Source organism: Chenopodium album, chromosome 2, assembly GCF_948465745.1.
Source record: "Chenopodium album chromosome 2, dcCheAlbu1.1, whole genome shotgun sequence".
Classification (NCBI taxonomy): Eukaryota; Viridiplantae; Streptophyta; class Magnoliopsida; order Caryophyllales; family Amaranthaceae; genus Chenopodium; species Chenopodium album.
Genome location: NC_137835.1, coordinates 82,279,909 through 82,304,745, shown reverse-complemented (window position 1 = coordinate 82,304,745; position 24,837 = coordinate 82,279,909). Strand labels below are relative to the sequence as shown.

The 24,837-nt window shown below is 37.0% G+C and overlaps 5 protein-coding genes across 5 annotated transcripts; 1 reads left to right on the top strand and 4 right to left on the bottom strand.

Moving 5' to 3' along the window:
- Positions 1–2,752: 2,752 nt before the first annotated feature.
- LOC145577757 (uncharacterized) lies at positions 2,753–3,201 on the top strand. Its single transcript, XM_081635211.1, has 2 exons — positions 2,753–2,911; positions 3,025–3,201. The coding sequence occupies exons 1-2, from the start codon at positions 2,753–2,755 to the stop codon at positions 3,199–3,201; spliced, it is 336 nt and encodes a 111-aa protein (XP_081491337.1).
- Positions 3,202–3,703: 502 nt separating this feature from the next.
- On the bottom strand, positions 3,704–4,987 carry LOC145577747 (F-box protein At2g17036-like). The gene has a single exon (XM_081635205.1). The coding sequence runs from the start codon at positions 4,985–4,987 to the stop codon at positions 3,704–3,706; it is 1,284 nt and encodes a 427-aa protein (XP_081491331.1).
- A 7,223-nt stretch (positions 4,988–12,210) lies between these two features.
- On the bottom strand, positions 12,211–17,303 carry LOC145590185 (F-box protein SKIP23-like). The gene is made up of 5 exons (XM_081646941.1): positions 15,356–17,303; positions 15,127–15,232; positions 13,104–14,235; positions 12,889–12,959; positions 12,211–12,702 (listed from the first exon to the last, which is right to left on the bottom strand). Exons 3-4 carry the CDS (start codon positions 14,147–14,149, stop codon positions 12,893–12,895), a joined length of 1,113 nt encoding a protein of 370 aa, XP_081503067.1. The 5' UTR covers positions 14,150–14,235; positions 15,127–15,232; positions 15,356–17,303; the 3' UTR covers positions 12,211–12,702; positions 12,889–12,892.
- A 510-nt stretch (positions 17,304–17,813) lies between these two features.
- LOC145577739 (F-box protein SKIP23-like) lies at positions 17,814–19,031 on the bottom strand. The gene has a single exon (XM_081635199.1). The coding sequence runs from the start codon at positions 19,029–19,031 to the stop codon at positions 17,814–17,816; it is 1,218 nt and encodes a 405-aa protein (XP_081491325.1).
- A 2,077-nt stretch (positions 19,032–21,108) lies between these two features.
- Positions 21,109–23,285, bottom strand: LOC145590176 (F-box protein At2g26160-like). The gene is made up of 2 exons (XM_081646935.1): positions 21,978–23,285; positions 21,109–21,789 (listed from the first exon to the last, which is right to left on the bottom strand). The coding sequence occupies exons 1-2, from the start codon at positions 23,186–23,188 to the stop codon at positions 21,756–21,758; spliced, it is 1,245 nt and encodes a 414-aa protein (XP_081503061.1). The 5' UTR covers positions 23,189–23,285; the 3' UTR covers positions 21,109–21,755.
- Between the last annotated feature and the right edge of the window lie 1,552 nt (positions 23,286–24,837).

Sequence of the window (24,837 nt, the reverse complement as noted above, 5' to 3'; positions counted from 1 at the left end):
TAATATTGGTCAGAAATGAAAGAACAATTTTCTACCTTGGAGGTGCCGCCAGTTTTCTGTTCATCCACTTTGGTGTGAGTGGTTACTTCTGCCCTGTTTAAGACATTCGACCTGTATCGAGCAGCAGATACAGCTGGCTTCCTTGTGGCCGAGAGCTTTTCCATTGCTTTGTCTGCAAAAATGAACAAGTGATTAGCTTCCTTAAACAAGTACTGAAAAGCAGAAGTAAATTACATATAAAACAGACGGCCGACTACCTCTCGGCATCTCAGAACTTAGCCCACAGGCGGCTAAGAATGTCCCTTCTTCAAACCACTTGTACAAAGGGAGATAGCATTGAGGGGTGACCTCCTTGTCCCCCTCATCATTCGTCCACACGGACACGGTAAACAACCCCGCGTCCATGATCTCCTCCTTTGCCCGCCTGGGAATAGGAGGCAATGCGCTCCTTCCTGCTAGGAGAGGTGGATCCTTATTCCACCTGTTATACTTTTGGTTCAGGCGGCTGTCGGCAGACTTGACTATATAAAACTTAGTCCTCCAGTCTTTCCACTTGTTCTCTTTGCCAACAGCCATCATGTACCCCTTGCAAGTGGTCAAGGTGTACCAGCCTTCACCGCCCCTAGCAGGCGCCCTGCTCAGATAGTGCATATGGGCGAACGCTTCAAAGCTCGCCTCCACCTGCAGCATCTCACAGGCGGCAACGTACCCCAGAATATTGATCCAGGAGTTGGGTACAAGTTGCCAGATACCCAGTTGGTATCCGTCCAAGATCCTCTCCACGGCCGGATGGAGAGGGAAGCGGAGACCAGCCTGGAAGGCCGCTTCATAGCAGCCGAATGCTTTGTCTTGATAGCTGGCCAGGCTCGGCCAGGTTATGGTGTCGCCCTCGTTAGGGACCGACAAAGTGTAGCCATAGCCTAGGACGACCTTGCGCCTAAAATTGGCAAGGCCGGATGCCATGGCGCTCCGCCTGCCTGGCGGAACATGCTGATAGTAGGGGGCTCTCTCCAAGCGCCTGGAAGCACTCGGCTCGGCCCAGCTTTCCCCTCTATCCACTGCCAGGGACTCTCTGGCAGAATCTATGTTTGATCTAGCCTCCTCTGAAGCTACGGAGGCATTCTCTGAAGAAGATGACGAGACCGACTCGTCATCAGAGCTCTCATCAGAGCTAGGGGACCGCCGACTGGTGCCAGCGGGGTCCTCCCCTAGACTCTCTTCCGGCGCCTGTCTAGAAGGCCCGGGTTGATATTCTTCATCCGCCTCCCTCAGGATTCCATCACTGGGAGTTCCACTAGATGTGGGCGAATGGTAATAAGTGGGGGTTGGAGGAAGGTAGGAAGGGCTGTCAGGGTGTTCCGACAGCTCACTTTGAGGCACTCTTATTGAGCCGTCTGAATAAACAGTCGACCCGTCCGAATGGTAGAAAACTCCATCGGAGCTACACTGCCTTGCTGTTCTTTTGGTCCTGGCCATAGTGTCCTGCACAGACACGGAAACGGTCGGATTCGGAGAAGTTCGCAAAGCAGGATCTTTGGCCAAGCATTCGGCACTGCTAGTTCTAGATTCAGCCGTCCCCGGTGACCGGCTGATCACTATCCTACGCCGTGCCGCATGCAATTGGGGAACCATTTTTTCGAAAACAAAGAAAAAATGAAGAGTAAAAAGAAAATACAGGCGTTACCTTTAGAAGAAGGGAGAAAGACGCCTGGTTGACTAAAGAACAGTCGAACTGGTAGCCGAGTGTCGGATGCTTGAAAAACGCTTAGGGAATTTTGAGATTCTTTAAGTAAAAAAAGTCCAAGATTCTCCAGAGATTCGCCAAGGTGTGAATCCAAGAGGGGGGTCAAACCTTACTATTTATAGGGGGGTAAAAACCCTAATTTTTCCCTCCAGTAATTTTTGAATCTGACCACTCAGATACTGACACCTGTCACAGGAGTCGCGTGCAATGCACGTGTCCCCTGTGAGGGGCAAATGATTTGGGTATTTTATACCCGGCCAAGTGGCCCAATCAGAAAGTGCCACGTGTCCTCCATATAGGTGCCATTTGGACCTACGGAATGATGACACGTGGAGGGAGGACTCTTCTCCGTCCTACGTGGACTGAAGGTCCAGCAGGGACCATTCAGTCGGCGACACGTGTCACCCAAAAGGTGCTTCAGAACCCTTTTGGGTACAGTGACACGTGTCACTCAGGTATTGGCCCTGGGATGGCGGCTTTCTAAGGCCAAAATCCCGAGGCGCTGCAAAACGGCGTGACCTAACTCCTAGGTCACGAGATCCTAGGAGGGCACACTTTTCCCTATAAATAGGGACATTACGTCATTTATGACGGGAGACGAAAAAAGAGAGAGAATTTTTGACACACAATACGTCACTTACCACAGAGCTGTCGTTTTCAAGGAACACACAACACTTTACCTGAGCTTGGAATCCAAGCAGATAACTTTACTTCCGCACGTTTTATCTCCGAATATTTACTGACTTAATCTTCGGAGGCGGACCACCGACCATCCGGCGGTCCGTTTGCTTTGCAGGTACAGGCATCCTCAGTTGAATCCAGTTTCAGTGTTGTAACTCTCCCGAGGGACAAAAACCCCCGAAACACTTCCTAAATTATAAACTAAAGTATCCTAATATATTGCCATATATATTATAGTTGAAGAAAATAATTAGCTTGATAAAAATGATAATTATCTATTTATAGTTAGTTGAACCCTAATATGACTTTGACTTGGAAGCATCCAATATGCCCAAAGCTAAGAGAAGCAGCATGCACTGGAAGCCACCCCCTGCTGGAGCAATCAAGGTCAATGCGGATGCATCCCTTGCTACTGGGGGATGGGTGGGTATGGGCGTGGTCGCAAGAGATTGTGAGGGGAAGGTCCTTATTGCAGCAACCAGAAGGGTTCGTGCTTGGTGGCCGCCGGAGATAGCTGAAGCAAAGGCCGTGTGTATGGCAGTCAGGCGCTTGCGAAAGCTTATGGGTTCAATGATGTCATAATGGAGACCAATTGCCAGGTGCTTGTGAATCGCCTATCAAAAGCTGATGTTTTTCTCTCTGATTTAGATAATGTGTTAGAAGATGTTCTTTCTTTAAGTTTTAGCTTTAATTCGATTGCTTGGAGTCATGTTAGAAGAGATGACAATTTTGTTGCTCATCATTTAGCCAAGCTCTTGCCTAGCGGTGTAGAATAAGTATGGGTGAATCATTGCCCTCCGGAGATTTCACCTTATGTACTCTCGGACACTTTGTCTTTTAATTAATTAATACACCGTTACGTTCTCTCAATTAAATAAAGTTGAACAATTCATATAATTGCAGGATACAGTCCCATGAGTGTCCATGTAACCTAGATGTTACGGAGTACATAGTTAAGAGTTGAACAATGTGGTTTATGATTCCAGACCCATGATACAAACAACATGCCAAGAATATGAACGCATAAAATATTTCCTTAACTTCTTATTTTGTCTTCTTTTTTTTTTTTCAGGCACTTCTTATTTTGTTGGGGTGCACAAGCACAACACAAAGTGATAATATATATTTTTTAAAAAAATAAAAATTACTCCGTAAAACTTAAAGCATAAAGAATACCACCATCTTAACTCTTAATTTAAGAGTACATATAAGACCCTTTCATTAGAGCCTTTAGAGGTTGAGAGTATAATACGGATAAATACCACCCTTAAGGACGAACTAACCAGAATCGTTCCCGTAGAGCCACGACGGTGGTGGCCATACGACGACGTCGGAATAGCCAGGATAAGATGCAATAGGACCACTACCACCACCGTCGAAGTGAAAAACATAAATTTCATAATCATCTTGATTATACGACATTTGAATATATCTAGTTTTCCTTATTATCCTGAAAAATATTATACAATTTCCTTTACATCCAGGAAAATCGTTGGTTGAGGCAACGAAGGAACCATCATACGTGAGAAACAATATCTTATCATCACCTATACCTTTAAGCTTTTCCCACTTCTTTTCCTTCTCATTCAGCTTAAACACCGAAAAGTCGACCGACCCTTCCTTTTCCTTCGACCACATAGAAACTGCGTAGAGTTCATCACATGATACGAACAAAAATTTCCTGTCACACATTCTTTCACTCTTAAGTGATTTTACAATTTTCGACATTTCCAACGAATGATAATCAATTGAAAGTACCCTATGGTAGTTATCGATGACATACACTTTCCCCTTAAAATTCACCAAGTCTATAAGCCTTCTTCCCTTTTTCTTGCACTCGTGAGTAAACCTATGTCTTTCCCCGTTTCTAAGCCTATTTAGAATTAGACATCGCGATTGAGACACTAGTTCCACAAGTGTATAATCATTAATAGTAGCGCGATTTTCACAATTTGGATCCGCAAACAATACAACCTTATTAGGCCTCGCATAGTAGTTTTGTGAGAGTAAATAAACATAAGATGTATTATCATCCATAACATAACTTAAGGTAGGGAATCTAGCCAATTCCAACACACGATATCGAGATAAATCCAAACATCGTGGAAAATCTCTAGTAACAATATTGGTATCTTCAAAATCGGAATAATAAGTAAAGGGATGAGCACAAAAGGGACGTCTAACATATAGCTTACCGGAGGTATACTCATCAATAGTAATTATAAAAGGCCGGAGTTCGGGATTGTCATTTGACCGCAAAAGAATAACACAATTCATACACACGATATAATGTTTAGGAGCATTCTTCGTATCGGGTTTGATTGTAAAATGATGTGGGAAAAGAGGAGATAACATGTTTTTCGAGGCGAAAACTGAGAGAGGGGCTGATGCTCTCCATAACTTACAAACTCGCCGGAAGCTGAAGACATCAGGTTGTGTTGCAAGACGTTTAACAATGAGTAATAAGAGATCTGGTGGTAATTCTGACCAAGTTTTTTGCTGACTATGGTTGCTGCTTTTCATTGGATGGTTTAAAGGAGGTTTAGGGTTTGTGGAGTTCATGATTGATGATTAGGGTTTATGAATTGAAAAGATTTTAGGTGGTAGCATATTGCCACATATAATACCATTATTTATAGCTAATTAAAAGAATGAAAGAATAAGAAACGCTACTAAAATTTGAGGGTTCGTTTGACATTGTTGTGCGTTTTCTGTTTTTTGGTTTTTTGTTTTTAAAAGTATGTGATATATGTCCCATAATGAATCAAAAATTATTTAAACTTATTAAAAATATGATAATTTTGAAAACTAACAATAGAAAAGTGGAAACACCTTTTTCTCGTTTCAAAATCAAAAATGATGTCAAACAAGCCCTGAGATTTGAAATTTTTTGATATTAAAGGTTTTATTTGTTTATAGAAAAAGAGATAATCTATTAATATATTCTAGGTAGGATCAATATGATAAATTCAATGGTATAATGAACGAATAAGATCAATGATTTTAGATTATTTAAAAAAATATAAGATGATACCATTAATGTGATAGTTAAAAAAAATAATAAATAAATAAAAAATCATAGTGATCCAAATAACTAAATTGTTAAAGAGAAAACTTTGAAAGTCAAATCCTCAAATTCATCACATCCATGGAAAAAATTAGTTAATTTATCAATAACTAGCGGAAATAATGCTAACTGATTCCCTTAAATATAGGGATAAATAAGATATCTAGTACAAAGAATATGATAACTATAAAATATACTGTATTTGCTAAATATATTACGGAGTATAACAAAATGTGAAAGTCAAAACAACATATACGAAGTAAAAAAAAAAAAAAAAAAAAAAAGCTCCAATGAACATAACCTCATTTAAGTACCGAACACCATTATTAATTCAATAATTCCAAATTAATAGCAATATTTTTACTATAGCCATGTACTATAAATTCACCGCGTTGACGGCACCATACATTTTTAATTTATCAAAATTAATTGCTATTATTATGTACGGGAGTATATTATATGTTTAAGTTTCTCACCTAATAAAAATGTTTAGCTTTAATAGTCATATTAATACATAGCAGGTAAACATATGGAAAGACTAAAGAGATATGTATTTTTTCAAACAAATTAACTTTGTCTCATCCCTTTCCCTTGCCTCTCTTTCTCTCATACTTTTTGAAAATAAAAAACCAAAAAACAGAAAACCACAGCAATGCCAAACGAACCCTAAATTACGATCAAATTACCACTTAAGCATAAATTGTACCATGTTAATTGGAGTAATCTCGAGTAATAATATATATAACTCAGTCCAATAAATGAGTATGAGCTATTCCAAACATAACATTTAATAAAAACCAACTCATCTAATCTATTTAGAATAAAAAAAAATCGTAATAAATAAAAGATGAAAAAAAAAATACTAGCAATTAGTCTTAAGTCTTAATTTAAGACTACAAATAAGATCCTTTGATTGAAGGTTAATATCACCCTTTGGACGAAGCAGCATAATCGTTCCAGAGCCACGAAGGGGGCGGCCATATTACGAGATCGGAGTAGCCAGGATAAGATGAAATAGGACCACTATCACCACCATCAAAGTGATAAACATAAATTTCATAACAACAACGATGGTACATATTAATATATTTATTTCGCGATGTTATCCTAAAAAATATTGTGCAATTTCCTTTACAACCAGGAAAATCGTTGGTGGATGCAACAAAGGAGTCATCAAATGTGAGAAACAATATCTTATCATCACCTATACCTTTCATTTTATTCCAATTGTTTTCCTTCTCGTTCAGCTTATACAACGTAAACTCGATCGACTCTTCCTTTACCTCCGACGGCATCACCATAGTCGACCACATAGAAACTACATAGAGTTCATTACATGATACGAACAGAAATTTGTTGTCACCCATTCTTTCACTTTTTAGTGATTTTACAATTTTTGACGGTTTAAGTGAATGGTAATCAATCCAAAGTAGCTTATGGTAAACATTTCAGCAATTTTTTTTCCCGACGAAAAAAGTAAAAAAAAATCCAAAGTTGAAGACTAATATCCACGCTTTTTGAGAAATTTTAGAAGTTTCAGGGGCCCGGTGTCGAAAAATCTTGAAATTTTAGGGGATACATATCGGGGTCATATGATTTTGTTTGGAACCAATCACTATTTGTTGTCATTAATGTTCGTGGTAGACTTGAATTAATGAAATTGGTGCAAGTTGTAAACCGGTAAAGTGGTCGTTTAAAGGCAAATTGGATGATTCCACCCACCCAATGGGACTCTTGGCCGCTATTAGGGACCATGGTAAACATTTCAGAAACTTTTATTTTCGGGCGAAAAAAAAAGTCAAAAGTTTTAAAATTGAAGGCTAAATCCACGCTTTTTGAGAAATTTTGGAGGATTCGGGGCCCGGTGTCGAAAAGTCTTGAAATTCTAGGTGATACATCTCGGGGTCATATAATGTCATCTGGAACCATATGTGATTATTATTTGTTGTCATAAATGTTCGTCATAGGCTCGAGTTAATGAAATCTGTGTAAGTTGTAAACGGTAAATTGGTCATTTAAAGGCAAATTAGATAGTTCCACTCACCCTATTGGACCCCCGGAGGATATTAGGGACCATGGTAAACCTTTTGGCAATTTTTATTCCTTGGGGTGAAAAAAGTCCAAAAATTCCTAAATTGAATGCTAATATCCACGCTTTTTGATAAATTTCGAAGGTGTCGAGGCCAGGTGTCGAAATGAAATGAGATTTTATTAGATACATCTCGGGGTTATATAATGACGTTTGAAACCATAATATGTTGTCATAAATGTTCGTGGTAGACTTGTGTTGATGGAATCAGTGCAAGTTGTAAACGGGTAAATTGGTCGTTTAAATGCAAATTGGATGGTTTCATTCACCTAATTGGACTACCGTATCGAAGGGTATTAGGAACGAACTATGGTAATCATGTCGGCAATTTTCATTTACGGGCGAAAAAAAGTGAAAAATTTCCAAAATTGAATGCTAATATCTACGCTTTTTGAGAAATTTTTGAGGTTTTGGGGCCCGATGTCGAAAAGATTTGAGATTGTAGGGGATACATCTCGGGGTCATATTATACTGTTTTAAACCATAAATGATCACTATATGTTGTCATAAATTTTCGTGGTAGGCTTCAGTTAATGAAATCGGCGCAAGTCGTAGACCGGTAAATTCACCATTTAAAGGCAAATTAGATGGTTCAACCACCTAATTGGACTCCCGCAGGGTATTAAGGACCATGGTAAACATTTCGGCAATTTTTATTTACAAGAGAAAAAAAAAAGTCAAAAAATTCCAAAATTTAAGGCTAATATCCATGCTCTTTGAGAAATTTTGGAGGTTTCGAGTCCCGGTGTCGAAAATCCTTGAAATTTTAGAGGATACATCTTGGGTTCATATAGTGACGTTTGGAACCATATATAATCGTTATATGTTGTTATAAATGTTCGTGGTAGGATTGAGTTAATGAAATCGGTGCAATTTGTAAACCGTTAAATTGGTCGTTTAAAGGCAAATTGAATGGTTCCACCCATTCAATTGGACTCCCGGAGGATATAAGGGACCATATTAAACATTTTGGCAATTTTTATTTACGGGCGAAAAAAAAAAGTAAAAAAAATTCCAAAATTGAAGGCTAATATCCACGTTTTTTGAGAAATTTTGGAGGTTTCGGGACCCGGTGTCGAACAAACTTGAGATTTTAGGGAATATATCTCGGGATCATATAATATCATTTGGAACCATTTATGATCATTATTTGTTGTCATAAATGTTCGTAGTAGGCTTGAGTTAATGAAATCGGTGCAAGTTGTAAACCGATAAATTGGTCGTTTAGAAATAAATTGGTGGTTCTACCCACCCAATTGGACTAATGGAGGGTATTAGGGACCATGGTAAACATTTTGGCAATTTTAATTTTAAAAAAGTTAAAAATTCCAGAATTGAAGGCTAATATCCACGCATTTTGAGAATTTTTTTTGGTTTTGAGACCCGGTATCTTAAAGATTTGAGATTTTAGGGGATACATCTCGGGGTCATATAATACTGTTTTAAACCATATATGATCATTATATGTTCTCATAAATGTTCGTGGTAGGCTTGAGTTAATGAAATCTGCGTAAGTTGTAAACCGGTAAATTGACCGTTTAAAGGCAAATTGGATGTTTTCACCCAGCTAATTGGACTTCCGGAGGGTATTAGTGACCATGGTAAACATTTTGGCAATTTTTATTTCCAAGCGAAAAAGTCAAAAATTCCAAAATTGAAGACTAATATCCCCGCATTTTGCGAAATTTTAGAGGTTTCGGGACTCGGTGTCGAAAAGTCTTGAAATTCAAGGAATACATTTAAGTGTCATATAATGTCGTTTGGAACCATATATGATTATTATATGTTGTCATACATGTTCGTGGTAGGCTTGAATTAATGAAATCGGTGCAAGTTCTAAATCAGTAAATTTGTTGTTTAAAGGAAAATTGGACCAATGGGACTCCCCGAGGGAATTAGGGACCATGGTAAATATTTCGTCAATATTTATTTTCGGGCGAAAAAATTAAAAAAAAAATTAAAATTCAAGGTGTATATCCACGCTTTTTGAGAAATTTTGGTGGTTTCGGGGCCTGTTGTCGAAAAGCCTTAAGATTTTAAGGGATACATCTCAGGATCATATAATGTCATTTGGAACCATATATGATCATTATATGTTGTCATAAATTAAATGTTCGTGGTAGGCTTGAATTAATGAAATCGGTGCAAATTGTAAACCAGTAAATTGGTCGTTTAAAGGAAAATTGGATGGTTCCAGCTACCCAATTGAATTCTGATAGGGTATTATGGATCATGGTAAACATTTCAGCAATTTTATTTTCGGGCGAAAATAAGTCAAAAAATTCAAAAATTAAAGGTGTATATCCACGCTTTTTGAGAAATTTGGAGTTTTCAGGGCTCGGAGTCTAAAAGTCTTGAAATTCTAGGGAATACATCTCAGGGTCATATTAATGTCGTTTGAGACCATATATGATCATTATTTGTTGTCACAAATGTTTGTGGTAGTCTTGAGTCAATGAAATCAATGCAAGTTGTAAACCGATAAATTGGTCGTTTAAAGATAAATTGGATGGTTCCAACCATCCAATTGGACTCCCGAGGGGTATTAGGGACCATGTAAACATTTCGGAAATTTTTAAATCTGTGCGAAAAAAGTCAAAAAATTCCAAAATTGAAGGCTAATATCCATGTTATTTTTAGAAATTCCGAAGGTTTTGGGACTCGGTGTCGAAAAGAAATGAGATTTTAGGGGATACATCTCAAGGTCATATAATGTCGTTTGGAACCATAAATGATCATTATATGTTGTCATAAATGTTCGTGGTAGGCTTGTGTTAATGAAATTGGTGCAAGTTGTAAATCGGTAAATTGGCAGTTTAAAGACAAATTGGATAGTTTCACCCACCTAAATGAAGGTTTCGGGTCATACTTCTTATCGGGTTTGGGTCACGTTTTGGTCGGGTGAACAATAGGTTGGGTTTAATTCGGGTTTTCACGGGTTAAAACGGGTTAGGGTAATTCTCGGGTTCAAGTCAAGTTCGATTCAAGTCAATAATTTGCAAATTAGAATCTGGTCGGGTCATTCTCGGGTTTGAGTCGGATTCTATTCAAGTCAATAATTTGCGGGTTATAATCAGGTCGGGTCATTTTCAAGTCGGGTCATTATCGGGTTCAAGTCGGGTTCGGTTCAAGTCAATAATTTGCGGGTTATAATCAGGTTGGGTCATTACCATGTCGGGTCATTCTCGGAGTCAAGTCGGGTTATGTTCAAGTCAATAATTTGCAGCAGGTTGGGTCATTTCCAAGTCATGACATATTCGGGTTCAACTAACTATAAATAGATAATTATCATTTTTATCAAGCTAATTATTTCCTTTGACTATAATATATATGACAATATATTAGGGAACTATAGTTTATAATTTAGGAAGATAATTATCTCCTTTAACCATACAACAAATATATACTATATTTAACTCTTAAATTTGAGAATGTTGCTCCTTTCTTTTGCTGGCCTAGACCGACTAGGTCTCTCTATACAAAATGCTTTAATCAACAATAATAAGGTGGTCTAAATTTCATTTAAGGTGATTTGAAATCGGGTCAGGAACAATTCGAGTTGAATTTAGGTCGAGTCAATAACAAGTCGTGTTGATTTCGAGTCGGGTTAGTAACAGATCGGGTTGAATTTTTGGGTCGGGTTAGTAATAGGTCTGGTAAAATTCGAGTCGACTCAATAACAAGTCAGGTTTAATTTGGGTCAGATCAATAACAAGTCGGGTTGACTTCGGGTCGGGTTTGTAACAGGTTGGGTTAAATTCGGGTCGGGTTAGGAACGGGTCGGGTTGAATTCAGGTCAGGTTAGTAACAAGTCGGGTTAAATTCGGGTTTTCACGGGTTAAAACGGGCTTTGGTCAATTTCGATTCAAGTCGGGTTCAGTTTAGGTCAATAATTTACGGGTTACATTCGGGTCGGGTCATCTCCAGGTCAGTTCATGTTCAGGTTCGAGTCTCACATACTCGGGTCAACTCGGGTCTAGGGTTGGTTTCAGGTCGCGTCAGGTCGGGTTTGGGTCACCATTTTTTCGAGTTCAGATGGATTGGTTAGTAATCGGGTTTGAGTTGGTATTTTGGGTCGGTCAACTTTTGACAGCTCTACATATATGACGTGGCAAAAGAGCATATACTCCGAACATAAAATCCAAAGAATATAATCTTATTTAATTAGTTATAGCTCTATCTTTTATTGGAGTGAGCCTCCCTATTCTATGGGTCAAGGCTTGAGGTATAGATGTACAGTGAGTACTTTGCATACACCTCCACCATTATATTTGCGCTAACCCCCTATAATGTATTCCCTTCATATAACCCACCAATATTGAGCTAAACAATTTTTGAGCGTTTGAGCGAAGGTTATTGAGCAAAAATCATACATCTTCTTTGATTTACCTACGATTGTAGGTAAGTCAAGGTACTTCTCATGTGTATGTAAACACACTTTTTTGAATAGGGTCAATACAAGATCAAAGTGATAGCCCTATAATTCTGTAGCTAGAAGAAAATATAATAAAGCATAACAAGAATGTATGTATAGCTTAAAGTTCACATGTATTTAGTTTTGTCACACAATTTTTTATTTTTCTACCTTAACCCCTAATAACCAAGTCTAACTGTTAGTTGAGACTCACTCAACAACTGAATTATCGTAGCGCACATTTTCACAAGCAAATCAATCTGTATACTGCAAATATATATACTTGCTGCATGAGCCTTTGATCAAATTATGGCTGATAATATATATCACATACCAATGTGAAAATGATATACTTGATGATCTAATGCAGCCCAAATCAAAATGCTACCAAAGAAATGTCAAATTGAATCATCCATCATTAAAAAAAAAACCCCAACAATTCATATAAGTTGTAAACCAAACACATAAATTTTCTCATCCAAAGGCTAAGTTTTAAGCAGTAAACTTAAACTTATGAAGCAGCTTCAAAGTCTACAAGAATCTAGAAAACACTTTAACAAGTCCGCATAATCGCTATTAGTAAAAGGATGGTAACTTTTACCACTGCGCGGATTAAGTTGAAAAAACGAACAAGGTCATCCTGCTTCCTCAGTTCCCGGCTTGAGCTGATTCGTCGGATTGAGAAAAATAGTTCTGATAATTGAACCCTGAAACAAAATCCATGCCTCAAATGTGAGAGATTGATATATCATAAGCAGGAAAAAAAAAATACAATAAAATTAGTCAGGTTTAGCTAAAATCAATTGGCAAAAGGTGTAATACCCTGCTAATTATTATTACTGGTTCAATTTCATGACTTCTCAACAACTAGTGAATGGAGTAAGATTGATTACCTTCTTAAACAAACTCATTCTCATCAACAACTTCTTGCTTGATGAAGTATGGAACTCCCTCAGCTTCATTTCTATTTCACAAACCATGCAGTCTCAAAGTTAGCATTTTTAATTAACTTGTCTAATCTTTATAAGAAAACAAAGTTGCAAGTTTATATATACATATATAATTACATATAAATATAATTTTCTTTGTTGTTTAAGAAAAATCTCACCCTGCAACGGCCCAGAGCCATGCTGGAAGTGGCCTCACGATGTTGAAATAGACCGGGTTAGATGATGCAAGAAAACATTCACCACTGTCGAAGTGATAAACAGCAACATCATGACGACGGTCATAGTTCTGTGTCTTGAAGATTTTCTGATCAGGGGACTGACCAGAATATGGGCGAAAGCTATCTCCAGGGAATACAATGCTGTTGCCTCTCCATCCAGGGAAATCCTTAGGCGACGCAAAGAAACATCCACTCCAATTGACAAACAGGATCCTATCATCACCTATACCTTGATGATAATCCCACCTCTCTTCATCTTCGTTCAGCTTGAAGATCTTAAAACCTGGCCGATTCTTCCTCCACCAACGATAGACTAAAAACAGTCCATCAGTTGCTGCAGCTAAATATTTCCTGCCCTCTGGTCCTGCACCGGCACACACCGAGTCTTCTGCAACACTTATCGTTTTCAAAGAGTGATAATCAATGTAGCAGATCTTACCAGTACGATCCATAGCATAGATCCTACCCTTATAGCTAACTATATCCTCGATCTTCCTCCCCTTGAATGTAACCTTGTGTGTTTCCATGTTCCCAAGTCTTGTTACAAATAGAGAAATTGAATTTGACATTTCAACAACAGAACAATCATTGATCGAAAGGGGGGTTTCATAATAAGGATCCACAAACAATATAGCCTTATTGTTGGTGGGACGCCTCCCATTCTTGGTTCGCTTAAATGATGATTCGCTATCAATTAAATTCGTTGTAACGAATGTACCCAATTCCGATACAATAAATTGAGATATATCTAATGCTTTTGGAAAACCTCTAGGCAGAATATCATTAACCTTATCAGAAAGAGGAAATCTGACGGTGAGTTTACCAGATGAAAACTCTTCAACTGACAGTAAGTATGGCGGTAGTTCAGGATTGGTGGCTGATCGCAGCAGGAAAACTGAACTTGCCATCAGAACTCTGGGAGTAGACGGCAATTCAGGTTCAGCAGGGAACTGGATGGGTAAAAAATGAGATAAGATGCTATTCATTGTGACCAGAGACAGAGGTGCTGATGCTTGCCATGTTTTGCAGATACTTCGGAGTTTGTGGATGTCATCACGGGTGTTGAAGCGTCCTGCGATCAAAGAAATGAGCTCCTTTGGTAATTCAGACCAGGAGATATGGCGATCAGGGAAGGATTTTTTCATCATCGGATTCATTGCAGAATTAGGACAATAATCGCCGCAATGCTGCAGAATTTTAGGGTTTATTATGAAAGAGATGAGTGAATTAGGGATCCTAAGGGAGCTTTTATATGAGGTTTGCGCAAATCTCTAAGAGACGCGTGTCAATCCTATCCAAAGGCAAAATGGGAAAACATATCCTTGTAATACTTTCTCCGTTTCTTAATAGATGCATCATTTCAAAATTTTAAACAACATATACATTGCTTTTAACCGTGCATCAATAATATGTAAAGATAATTGTCTACCGTGTCAACATATCATTTGTATACAACTTATACTAATGTATCATGGGACATTGATTGTCAAAATTAATATATAAATACAGTAATAATCAAAACGATACATCTATTGATAAATAATTGAAGCATAATTCAATAATAAATGATTAATTAGTAATAAAATGAAAGATGTCGTATATAGTTTGTGCACATAGTATATCTAGGATTCATTCACTAACATCAATTTTGGAATTTGACATACAAATTTTTTTCATCAAGATTTGTATTAATTTGATGGTGGTGATACTTTTTTTGGCATGGTATTGATTGATTAGGAATTTCTCCTTTGAGATCCAATGAAGGAACATCTTTACATCACTCTTAAGCTACAACCTTACTTGTTTAGACAGATTGATTGAACTTAATTAATACCTTTGAACAAATATCTTTGCAAAGTACGTTTTCCATTACACAACTACACAAGGTTGAGAAGAATAATCTATAAGAAATTGTAATTTTTTAGAAAAATGTACATGTATATATCTGACAAGGGTTACTAACCAATTGATTTATCAATCAAGAGCGGCCCATAGTCGGGTTCATAACCAGAATCATCATCTTCTCCGTCTTCTCCTACATCATCATCATCTTACATTCCCATTTCCCCCTTCAAATAAAGCACAATGATCTAAAAGTTAGTTACTATTCTTCACAAACTCATTTAATTTTAAGAAACAAAGTTTTGTACTTAATAAGTACTTCGTATATATAAAGTTAATGCTAAACTCACCTTGTGAACAAACGCGTACCGAACAGTCCAGAGAGGGGGAAGCGAGGCATACCACATCAGAATAGCTTGAATAGAGGTATAGGGCTACTACCACCGCCACCCTCGAAGCCAAAAACACAATGCAATTGTCTTTCCATCCAGTAAAATCCTAGGTCGTGGCAAAAAACCAGCCATCAAAAGGGATGAAAAATATTATATCACTTATATCTATATTTGGATGGTTGGTTAAGGGTTTATGAATTGTTTGATTAATAGGGTTTATAAGTAGTAGGATTGATTCAGGGTTTATAAGTAGTAGGATTGATTCAGGGTTTATGAATTTTCTGATTAATTTATTAAGGTTTATGAATTGTATAATGCATTAATTCCGCATATATAGCATTGGGAATCGGGTTTCGGTATTGCATTGGTCAGCAATAGCCAAATTCTAGATGCCAAACTTAGCCCTAGTACAATACGTACAATATGTATATATTTTTTTTTTAGTAACAAGTTGCAATAAAAAAAATAAAATAAAAAATAAAAAAAATAAAAAAAATAAAAAACCAAAGAATTGCTGATAAGACCAAATTGTTTTTAGACAATTGCAATAATTTGTCATACTTAACTAAGAACTGGAAGCAGAATGAAACTTCAAACAATATGATCATATGAATAGAATGCAATTTACCTAGGGAAAAACTTCAAACAATAAGACCAAGTAGAATGATGTAAAAAAATGTAAGGCCCCAAGTAATACTCTTCGTTTTCTAAACAACTCATAGATTCTCTTCTGTTTTTTTAAGCGTCTCAACGAGCTTGTATACTTGTATGTCAATTCAAAACTTTAACTAATATGATAGTAGTCCATAAAAAAAAAATTTAAAAACATTTTGAAATTATACATTGAGCCGATTTAACAAGATTAGTAATTATTGCAAAAGGTCTGAAACACTTGATAAAAACTGATTAGTATACAAAAAAAACATTTAGCAGATCTGATATTCATATGGGTCTTGGAAGATAATAAAAGAGTAAGGAGAAGCATTGCCCATTGGGCGAAACATAAACAGTACCTCAACAAAGTCTTAGCTTTGACTTCAGGTCTCTCTGTTACAAAGAGGAAAGATAGCAGAGAATCAAAGGAACAGCACCAGCTACACAGCGCAGTGGCAGTAATGAAAGATCAAAAGGGCTGATAGGCAGAGCACCGGTCCCTAACAAGTGAAAACTCAGGCAGCATACCAACACAGAGAACAGATAATAATAGAGCACAAGATATGTAAGAATTTGCGACTTTTTCTGCAACTTCCAGCACTCAAAATCAGTGTTTGGATGATAGAGAATTTCCTGTAATTCCCGGCATCTGAGGGTCAAAATATGGAGCAGTTTGACGGCAGTTTTCCAGCAGAATGGGCGGCTGATATCTACAGCCTTCGGTGGAGATTGCTGAGAGCCGAAACAGAGTAAAGAATAAGAAAGGGATTTCAATTTTAATAATTGGAAATGAAAATAACTGCCAGTTAATGAGAATTAACAAAGTGAAGTAAAATGAAGGAAAGTGATGAGCAACTGACAGAATGACAGGTCTTCAACAGCCTTACTTGAATAGATGACACAAAAACAATGCAAGATCCTCTAATAATAACTCCTCTGTCAAAACTTTGATTAAAATTTCAAGATCCTCTGATAATTATTCATCTGTCACAACTTTAATCCGGCTTATGACTATATACAGGTCCATCACATTACAGAATCCTGCACAGATCTTTATTCTACTCTTTAAAGTTGAATTTTAGAATTAAACTAGTCAAAATCACAGGAAGAATAAACCCAGCAGATTATCTATTCCAAATAAGTAATTTCCTCTTTCTAAATAGGGTAAATGAAACTAGTAATGTCACTGATGTGAACTAAATCTGATCAGAGAAAGGACTTGCTTTCTGACAGAGATCATAATTTTGCAACTGGAGAAGTTAAATCAAAATCACTATCCTAAACATCAATAATCTACCAATAAGCTTGTTTTCAAACTATATAAAAAAAAAGGGTAGAACACAAACAAAATCTCTCACACATTCACAGTATTAAAGTAATTATGCATCATTAAGAGTTATAAGCTGACATACAGATTTCTTAAAGCAGATAAAAATTTCGGCATTACTACAGTAAGTAGAAAAAAAGTATTTGCCATGTCTCCTAAAAAATGAGCAGAAACATCCTGCTCATGGGACAATACCGGAATATATAACTAATGGCAGTCCTGTCACACTATTTATAATGAAGTATGTAGCTGATGGCAGACAATGTTTGATCTACTTCTCAATCGCCTTCTTCCTCTTCTGCTTCTTCAGAATCACCTCTGAATAAGAATTTACCACAGAAAAAGCCTTCTTAGAGTCAGCATATTACATGAACTCTGTTCTTCTGATCTAGGAAAAGACAGCTATTAAGCTTAAGCATGTAGTAGCTATATTTTTCAGAGCTGTTTCATATAAGTTGAGGGTATTCTCAACCCTCTGTTGCACAAACAATTATCTGCTTTACACCATGGCAGATGTGACCAGAAGACAGAGGAATATCCTGGACAAGTTTCTAAAGGCCTACAATCACCATCTCCGAAATTAAAAACAGCAACATCAAGATGGAGCTTCCATGTCTCAAAGATTTTAGAATCAAAATCTCTTATACCAGAATACTCAGGGAAACTTCCTCTACGGAATACAATGCTATTTCCTTTCCATCCTGGAAGATCCTTAGCCAAGGCAAAGAAGCACCCATCAAAGGTCACAAACAGTATCCTGTCATCACCTATACCTTCAATGCTATCCCATTTCTGCTTCTCCTGATTCAACTTAAAAGCCTTAAAGGCTGCATCATGATCACCAATCTGACACCGTCTTAAAATTAAATAGAGTTCTCCAGATGATACAGCAAAACGTTTCTTGTAATTGCTTCTAGATCCACCGGGCAATGGATCTTCACTTACACTCGACATCTTTAACGATTGATAATCCATTGAACAGACTCTACCTTCATAATCAACTGCATAAACCCTTCCACTAAAACTCACCAAATCATCAAATTCCCTTCCCTTGAAATACACTTGCTGTGTTTCACCATCTTTAAGCCTTGTAACAGATAAATAATCTACCTGATCATACAACTCTATGACAGTACAATCATCAATGGTTGGACAAGTTTCACAATTTGGATCCACAAACAAAACCACCTTATTATCATATTCAGTTAATCTCTTCTCAGAGAACATATCTTCAGGCCTATCCACCCTTCTAAGAGTATAAAATCTACCTAATTCCTGAAAATCAGACCAACCAAAACTATTCGGGGAACCAATAGGCAGCACTCTAGTAACAACTCGAGAAAGGGGTGCTCTGACATAGAGCTTACCAGGGTTAAGCTCCTCCACGGAGATCAACAACGATCGGTGCTCACAACCCACATCTGATTGCAGAAGAAAAACAGAATTTGCCACTAAAACTGAAGAATGGCTCATACCTCTGTACGGAAAGAGAGGAGACAGAAAGTTTCTAGAGGAGAGCATAGATAAAGGAACAGAACTCCTCCATGTCTGACAGACTGTCCGGATCTGCATAATGTCTGTTCTTGTTTCGAGCCGCTCTGCGATAGACAGTACCAGCTCCGGCGGCAATGCAGACCATGTCTCACGGTCCATTGCAATCAGAGATTTGAGAAATATTTTAGGGATTGAAAGTTTCTAGAGGTCTTGAATAAGTAGCAAAACCTGAAGTTTGTTGTTGTATTTGTCAATTTGAGGATGGTGGTTGGAACTCCTTTATGAAAGTATCAATCTAAATTATTAAACTAACTAATAACGTGCAAGTTGCTCTAAACAATTATGCAACATGAGAAAATGTTTTGTTAATGAACGGTCTAGATGTGATTGTGTAAACTTTAAAAGTAGGTGTTGGGTCATTCTCAATTCCAACGTGTTGTGTGGTGATGCATGTGCAAACTATGCCACAGAGGTAATTACTCACTTTTGTCAGTTTGTCAACTTTTGACAGAAAATTAGACCATCATGTCTTTATTGACAGAAAAAGTAAATGAAGATAATTTAAGGCTAAGCATTTTGATGATTAAAATTTTAATATGTATGATGGCATCTAGTCATCTTATTAACTTTACACGGATTATTTGTTAATTTTCACACTCAACATCATCTACCATTACACTCCAAATGAGCATTCAGTAAGATCTGTACTCCAAATAATTATTCATATCCTACATTCACGGGGCTCCTGGTAAACTCTAATATGTGACCGTCTCTAAACAATGTACTAGAAAAATATTCTTTTATTCCGTGACTTAAATGTCTCACAATAAATTAGTGTGAGACAGTCTCACCCAGGACATACTCATTCCATCCAATAGTATGCATGAATTTTGAACAACCCTCTAAGATTTAAAAGTACATTTCAAACTAATTCCACTGAAGAAAAGTAGGCATATCCTATGCCTGAAAGTTAAAAATATAGAATAAAGTACACAAAATTATCAATTATTCAAAGCCAAAAAAAAGAATAAAAAAAAAGTCATCAGATTCAGTAATAAATAATTAAACATGAATATTCTCAACAGAGGTTGTCCAATCCTGGAACTACAAAGTTTGAACAAAAACTGCTGTCCTTAAACATCAAGAATCCAATATACAGAAACATTCTCAACAGAATAAACAAGTATCTAGCTAAACATACAGAGCTTTGTAGACATTAGATACTTCTCAAAGATGCTTTTTCTTCAACCAATTAACTTAACAAAGGGAAACCCTGTTCATAACAGCTCCAGACCACCAGACAAAAAATCCTAGATACAAAAAAATCTTATAGCAAAAATACTCTGTCAATTTCGCCCATGCACCATTGCTGTACTGCAAAGTCTAGAGTATATCAGGCTTTTTGTAAGATTGACTTATGTATAACATAGCAGAATGCCCAGAATTCTAACAATTATTTTGATAGATTTTTCATGCCAAGTGTAAAACAGAAAGCCTGGTTTACATTCTAAGCTTCAATGTTATTCCTGTTAATTATGCATGTATTTACTTGATTCTAAGCAACGGCCACTGCCTAAAAGGTGAACCAAGACCAGTAGTGTATTAAACCATAGGTTTTGTCAAGTAGTGATCATATTCTGCAAGTACAAGTATCAAATTAAAAATTACTCCTTTCATTAGTATAAACTGATGATGCATCTTACAAGTATAAAATACAGCCGATACTCTGTATATTTTATTTGGCAGTGATACTCCGTATATGCTTCAAAATCCTGATTCTTAAACGCTACTGAATTTCTTAAACCAAGAAAAATATATAAACATTTTCATTATTTCTATCCCAAAACATTTTCATTATTTCCTTATTTCTATGCATCTCATAGTGTAGCTGATATACTGAGATTGTAGATCCTGACTCTTAAAATATGCCAAAGAACCTAACAAAGAAATATCTTATCTACTCAGACAACCTACACAGAAAAAAGAAGCATTCTAGTTATCTATATATGAAGTATATACATCCTAGTTATATACTTACATAACTGTATATGACAGATTGACTGATAAATTATACCATAAATGACTGTCAAGCTCCCAAAAAGTAGAAGTATAAAGTGTGCAATGAGAATCACAGATAAACTCCGAAATTAGAAAGGAAAACACAAAATGTGATACAATCACTTGCTCATATGTAGAAAGGAAAAGTTATGCAAAAAACCAGGACAATAATCTCGAATAAAGAACAATCATTTCAACCAGAAGACAATAAAGCAAAGGTTGACTGAATGACTGATTATACCATAAAAATATATCCCATAAGGCCATAATGGTCTGTTCACAACACCCAAAAAAATAATCCAAAACAAATAGGAGCCAGCAGATTTTTGTAACACTTGTATGTAGCAGGTACTTTCTGCCTGCAGCTCAAAATGCTAAATACTGTAATATCTTCTATCATTAACATTAATATTCCACAAAGAGATGATCACTAGTTAGAAGTACTAAATGCCAGTTACAAGACATATATATACTAACTCATTACCTTAGTACAAACAAAGGTCCCCAACATTAAAATTACAACCACCAGAGTTGGACTTAGGACCTGAGACACTAAAGCAAGATAGACATATGTTCCTTAAAGTGCAACTTAAAACTGAAGCAAAGAATTAGTAGCTGGAGCAGAAGCTTTAGTGTTTTAGCATGGCCATCTTGAAAAAAATCAGAGGCTTTTAGCTTAGGAGAAGGATAATTATAGTCGCCGATTAATGCATATTGGGTCAAGCAGCTATATATAGTATGTATGCTTTGTTACCTCCCATGGACAATCGTCATGATCTGTGCCTCATGCAAAGGGAAAGGAGCATATTGAAGTCTACAAGGGGCTCATTCTTTGACCTGCTTGTATCCAGCTAGGATTCTGATAATAGAAGAGGCAGCATAGATTAGTTTCAGTTAACATATCAAAAAGAGCACAATGGAAAATAATGCTTGAAACAATGAGCAGACAGCATGCAAGCCAAAAGCAATGTATACCATTTTCTGGACAAAATTTACAAGTAACATGTTTGATTATGTATTGCAGGACAGGGTGGAGGAATTTTTTACCTATCTTTAGAGAGCGAACGTGGTCTAGCCCAAGACGGAGGTGGCCAAAAGTAAACCAACAAGCCCGAGTTAGATAATAAAAGACAATCCCTAAAGATACCCTCATCCAAATAGGCCACATTAATCTCAGGGCGCCTATTCTCTCTCTGAAACAATATATCATCAGGATAATACCATTCAGTATTATAGGCATGGAAACGGTCCTTAGGGAACACAATGCAATTTCCTCGAAACCCAGACAACCTTTCAGCATCAACAAAGTAGCAATTATCAAAGGTCACTAATAGTATCTGGTCTCCCAAACTATCAACCTTATCCCACACACGCAGCTCAAAATCAAGCTTATACACCTCGAAATATTCATCACACGACCCATGAATCATATACAGATCCCCAAACGATTCAACCAAAAGCTTAAGCTTAGTACTGAATGAATTAAAAACCATAGAGAATGTGCAAGATGTGACCATTTTCACACTTGATCCACAACCATCAATAAGATAAGCAATTCCTCCTCCATCAATAGCACAAACCTGCCCCTTTAAACTTACAATGTCACTAAAATTAAACTTATCACTTAATCCATAACTTATACTCCTTAATTCTCCACTTTCTAGTTCAAAAAGAATCAAATTCCCAAAATTAGTAAGTGCAAATACAACATCAACATGATTAATAACATTCTTTGCATCACAATCAGAGAGTAAAACCACTTTAATAGCATAACCACGAAACCCATAAAAATCAAACACTTTTTCATCCCATTTATCAAAACAGAGCTTAAGCCCTTGACCCAAAACCGAAACCCGACAATTCAACAAATCCAACTTTTCTGGGAAACTTGAGGGTAAATCATTAATGGTGGTTTTAGTAAGGGGAAAACGGGGACGAAGCTTACCTGGGTTTAGCTCTTCAACAGAGATTAACCATGGATTCGACATTGATGAGGTGTGATCAAGAGGTTGAAGGAGAACAGTGGCAGTTCTTACTAGCAAAATTGGGGAATTTGATTGCTTGAAAATGGCGGAATGAGATGGGATTTGAAGGGGTAATTTGGAATCCAAAAGGTGACCGGAAAAGGGGGTAGAAGAACGCCATTGTTTGCAAACTGCCCGGAATTTGAGGTGATCATATCTGGATTTCAAGTGACTGGAAATTTTTGATAGTAATTCTGGGGGAAGATTCGCCCAATTAATTGAACAATGTTGCATTTTTTGAATATTTTTGTAGAAATTTTTGGTTGTTATAGATGTGGAACAAAGAATTTAATTAATTTCTGGGATTTTGTTGTTGTAATTTGTAATTTGATTGTGGAGTAATTTTTAGGGTTTATCGTTGTATTTACCCATCCCATATAAAATGATAAAATATTATTGGAAAATTCCCATTGGTACCACTGAGGTTTTGGCTTTTCCCAGCGGTACCACATTTTTTTTTGACTTCCTGGTGGTACACCCCAGTTTATGACTTCTTAACAACCGTGATTAGTCTGTTAATAAATCGTTAATAACTTAGTAATTCTAGGTTAAAAGCTGAGATATATACTGAAAAGACTTATATGCCCCCATTTAAATGCTTTCCCTCCAACTTTTCCCCCTTAAAATGTCTGTTATTTCCCACCAAAAACGTTCACCCTATGACTTCCCTATAAATGTGCCACTTCCTCTTCTCTTCTCCATTTTGCTTTCCATCCATTGCTGCAATTTTTTTTCTCTTCTCTTCTCTCCACTTCTTGATCTGTATTTCTTTGACATGGCTAGTTCTGCAGGTGGTTCAACTTCTGGCAGGAGATTTGGAAGATCCATGTGGGTCAAACGCATTCAATGCAACTGCAATCCACCAAGAACTGCAGACATTAGGGTTTCTGAGTCGATTTCGAATCTAGGGAGATCATATTACAAGTGTAGGCATTGTGGTTTGTTCGTGTGGGTTTCTGAAGAACAATTGATGGGAAGTCTTGATGACTCATCTAATGTGAGAGTGTTAAGAGAGGAATTTATTGATTTTACTGAAAGAGCGTATGAGTTTGTAAGCTATGTTTACATGGTTGTTAGGATTGGTCTTGTCATGTACCTGATCCTACTCTTTATATCTCTGAAATGAGATTTGTGTTCTGCAACTTTTAGTTTTTCCATGTAATTGTTAGATTATGAATAGTTAAAGGTTGTATTTTGTGGGTTAATGAATGGAAATTTCGAATAATTGGCATTTATCTGTGTTTCTTATGTATGAGTTCTTTCAGATTTATAGGGAAGTCATAGGCATTTATATTCATATATATCTTATGATTAAAATTGGCATTTATAAATAAGGACAAAAATAAGGACAACTTAAAATAGACAAAATGGCCACAGTTGGCTATATTCATATATATCAGTAAATTTCAGATGTTTAGGAACATTGGTGACAACACATATGTACCAACTAGACAAGTTAAGTTCAAAAAACCCAAGATAACTTATACAAAACCAAATGTTTCACTGCCAAAAAAACCAACTGCTATTGTACTACTCTGTAGCACTTATAAGCATTGAGAATCTGAGTTTGCTTGGGACAAGTTGACTAGCTGGCTAGGCATTTGTGATGCTGTCAAAATTGTTGCTGCATCAGCAAACTGTTTGCCTTTCTTTCCCTGTGCTTTCTTGGAAGATGTTGCAGGCTTTGTTCCTTGTTGATCAGTAGCTGCAGACTTATTTGCTGCTTTTGCTGCATTTGATTGGTCTCTTACCCTTGGGTTTTTGATGACAAAAGGCTCAGATGCCTTCAACTCTTTCCCAGTTAAGCCTCCCTTGCAGGTTGCTTTATTATGCCCAAAGCATCCACACTTAGAGCATTTGACTGTTTTGCTTCTCTTGCCTGG

Bases quoted from the DNA above. Each gene is read 5' to 3' on its own strand.
- LOC145577757 (XM_081635211.1), top strand. From the start codon at position 2,753: ATGCCCAAAGCTAAGAGAAGCAGCATGCACTGGAAGCCACCCCCTGCT. The intron at 2,912-3,024 runs GTTCGTGCTTGG...ACCAATTGCCAG, and splicing joins TTATTGCAGCAACCAGAAGG to GTGCTTGTGAATCGCCTATC.
- LOC145590185 (XM_081646941.1), bottom strand. From the start codon at position 14,149: ATGAATAGCATCTTATCTCATTTTTTACCCATCCAGTTCCCTGCTGAA. The intron at 12,960-13,103 runs GTGAGATTTTTC...TTTGTGAAATAG, and splicing joins TGGCTCTGGGCCGTTGCAGG to AAATGAAGCTGAGGGAGTTC.
- LOC145577739 (XM_081635199.1), bottom strand. From the start codon at position 19,031: ATGGACCGTGAGACATGGTCTGCATTGCCGCCGGAGCTGGTACTGTCT.
- LOC145577747 (XM_081635205.1), bottom strand. From the start codon at position 4,987: ATGAACTCCACAAACCCTAAACCTCCTTTAAACCATCCAATGAAAAGC.
- LOC145590176 (XM_081646935.1), bottom strand. From the start codon at position 23,188: ATGCAACATTGTTCAATTAATTGGGCGAATCTTCCCCCAGAATTACTA. The intron at 21,790-21,977 runs GTAAAAAATTCC...TTCTATTATCAG, and splicing joins CGTTCGCTCTCTAAAGATAG to AATCCTAGCTGGATACAAGC.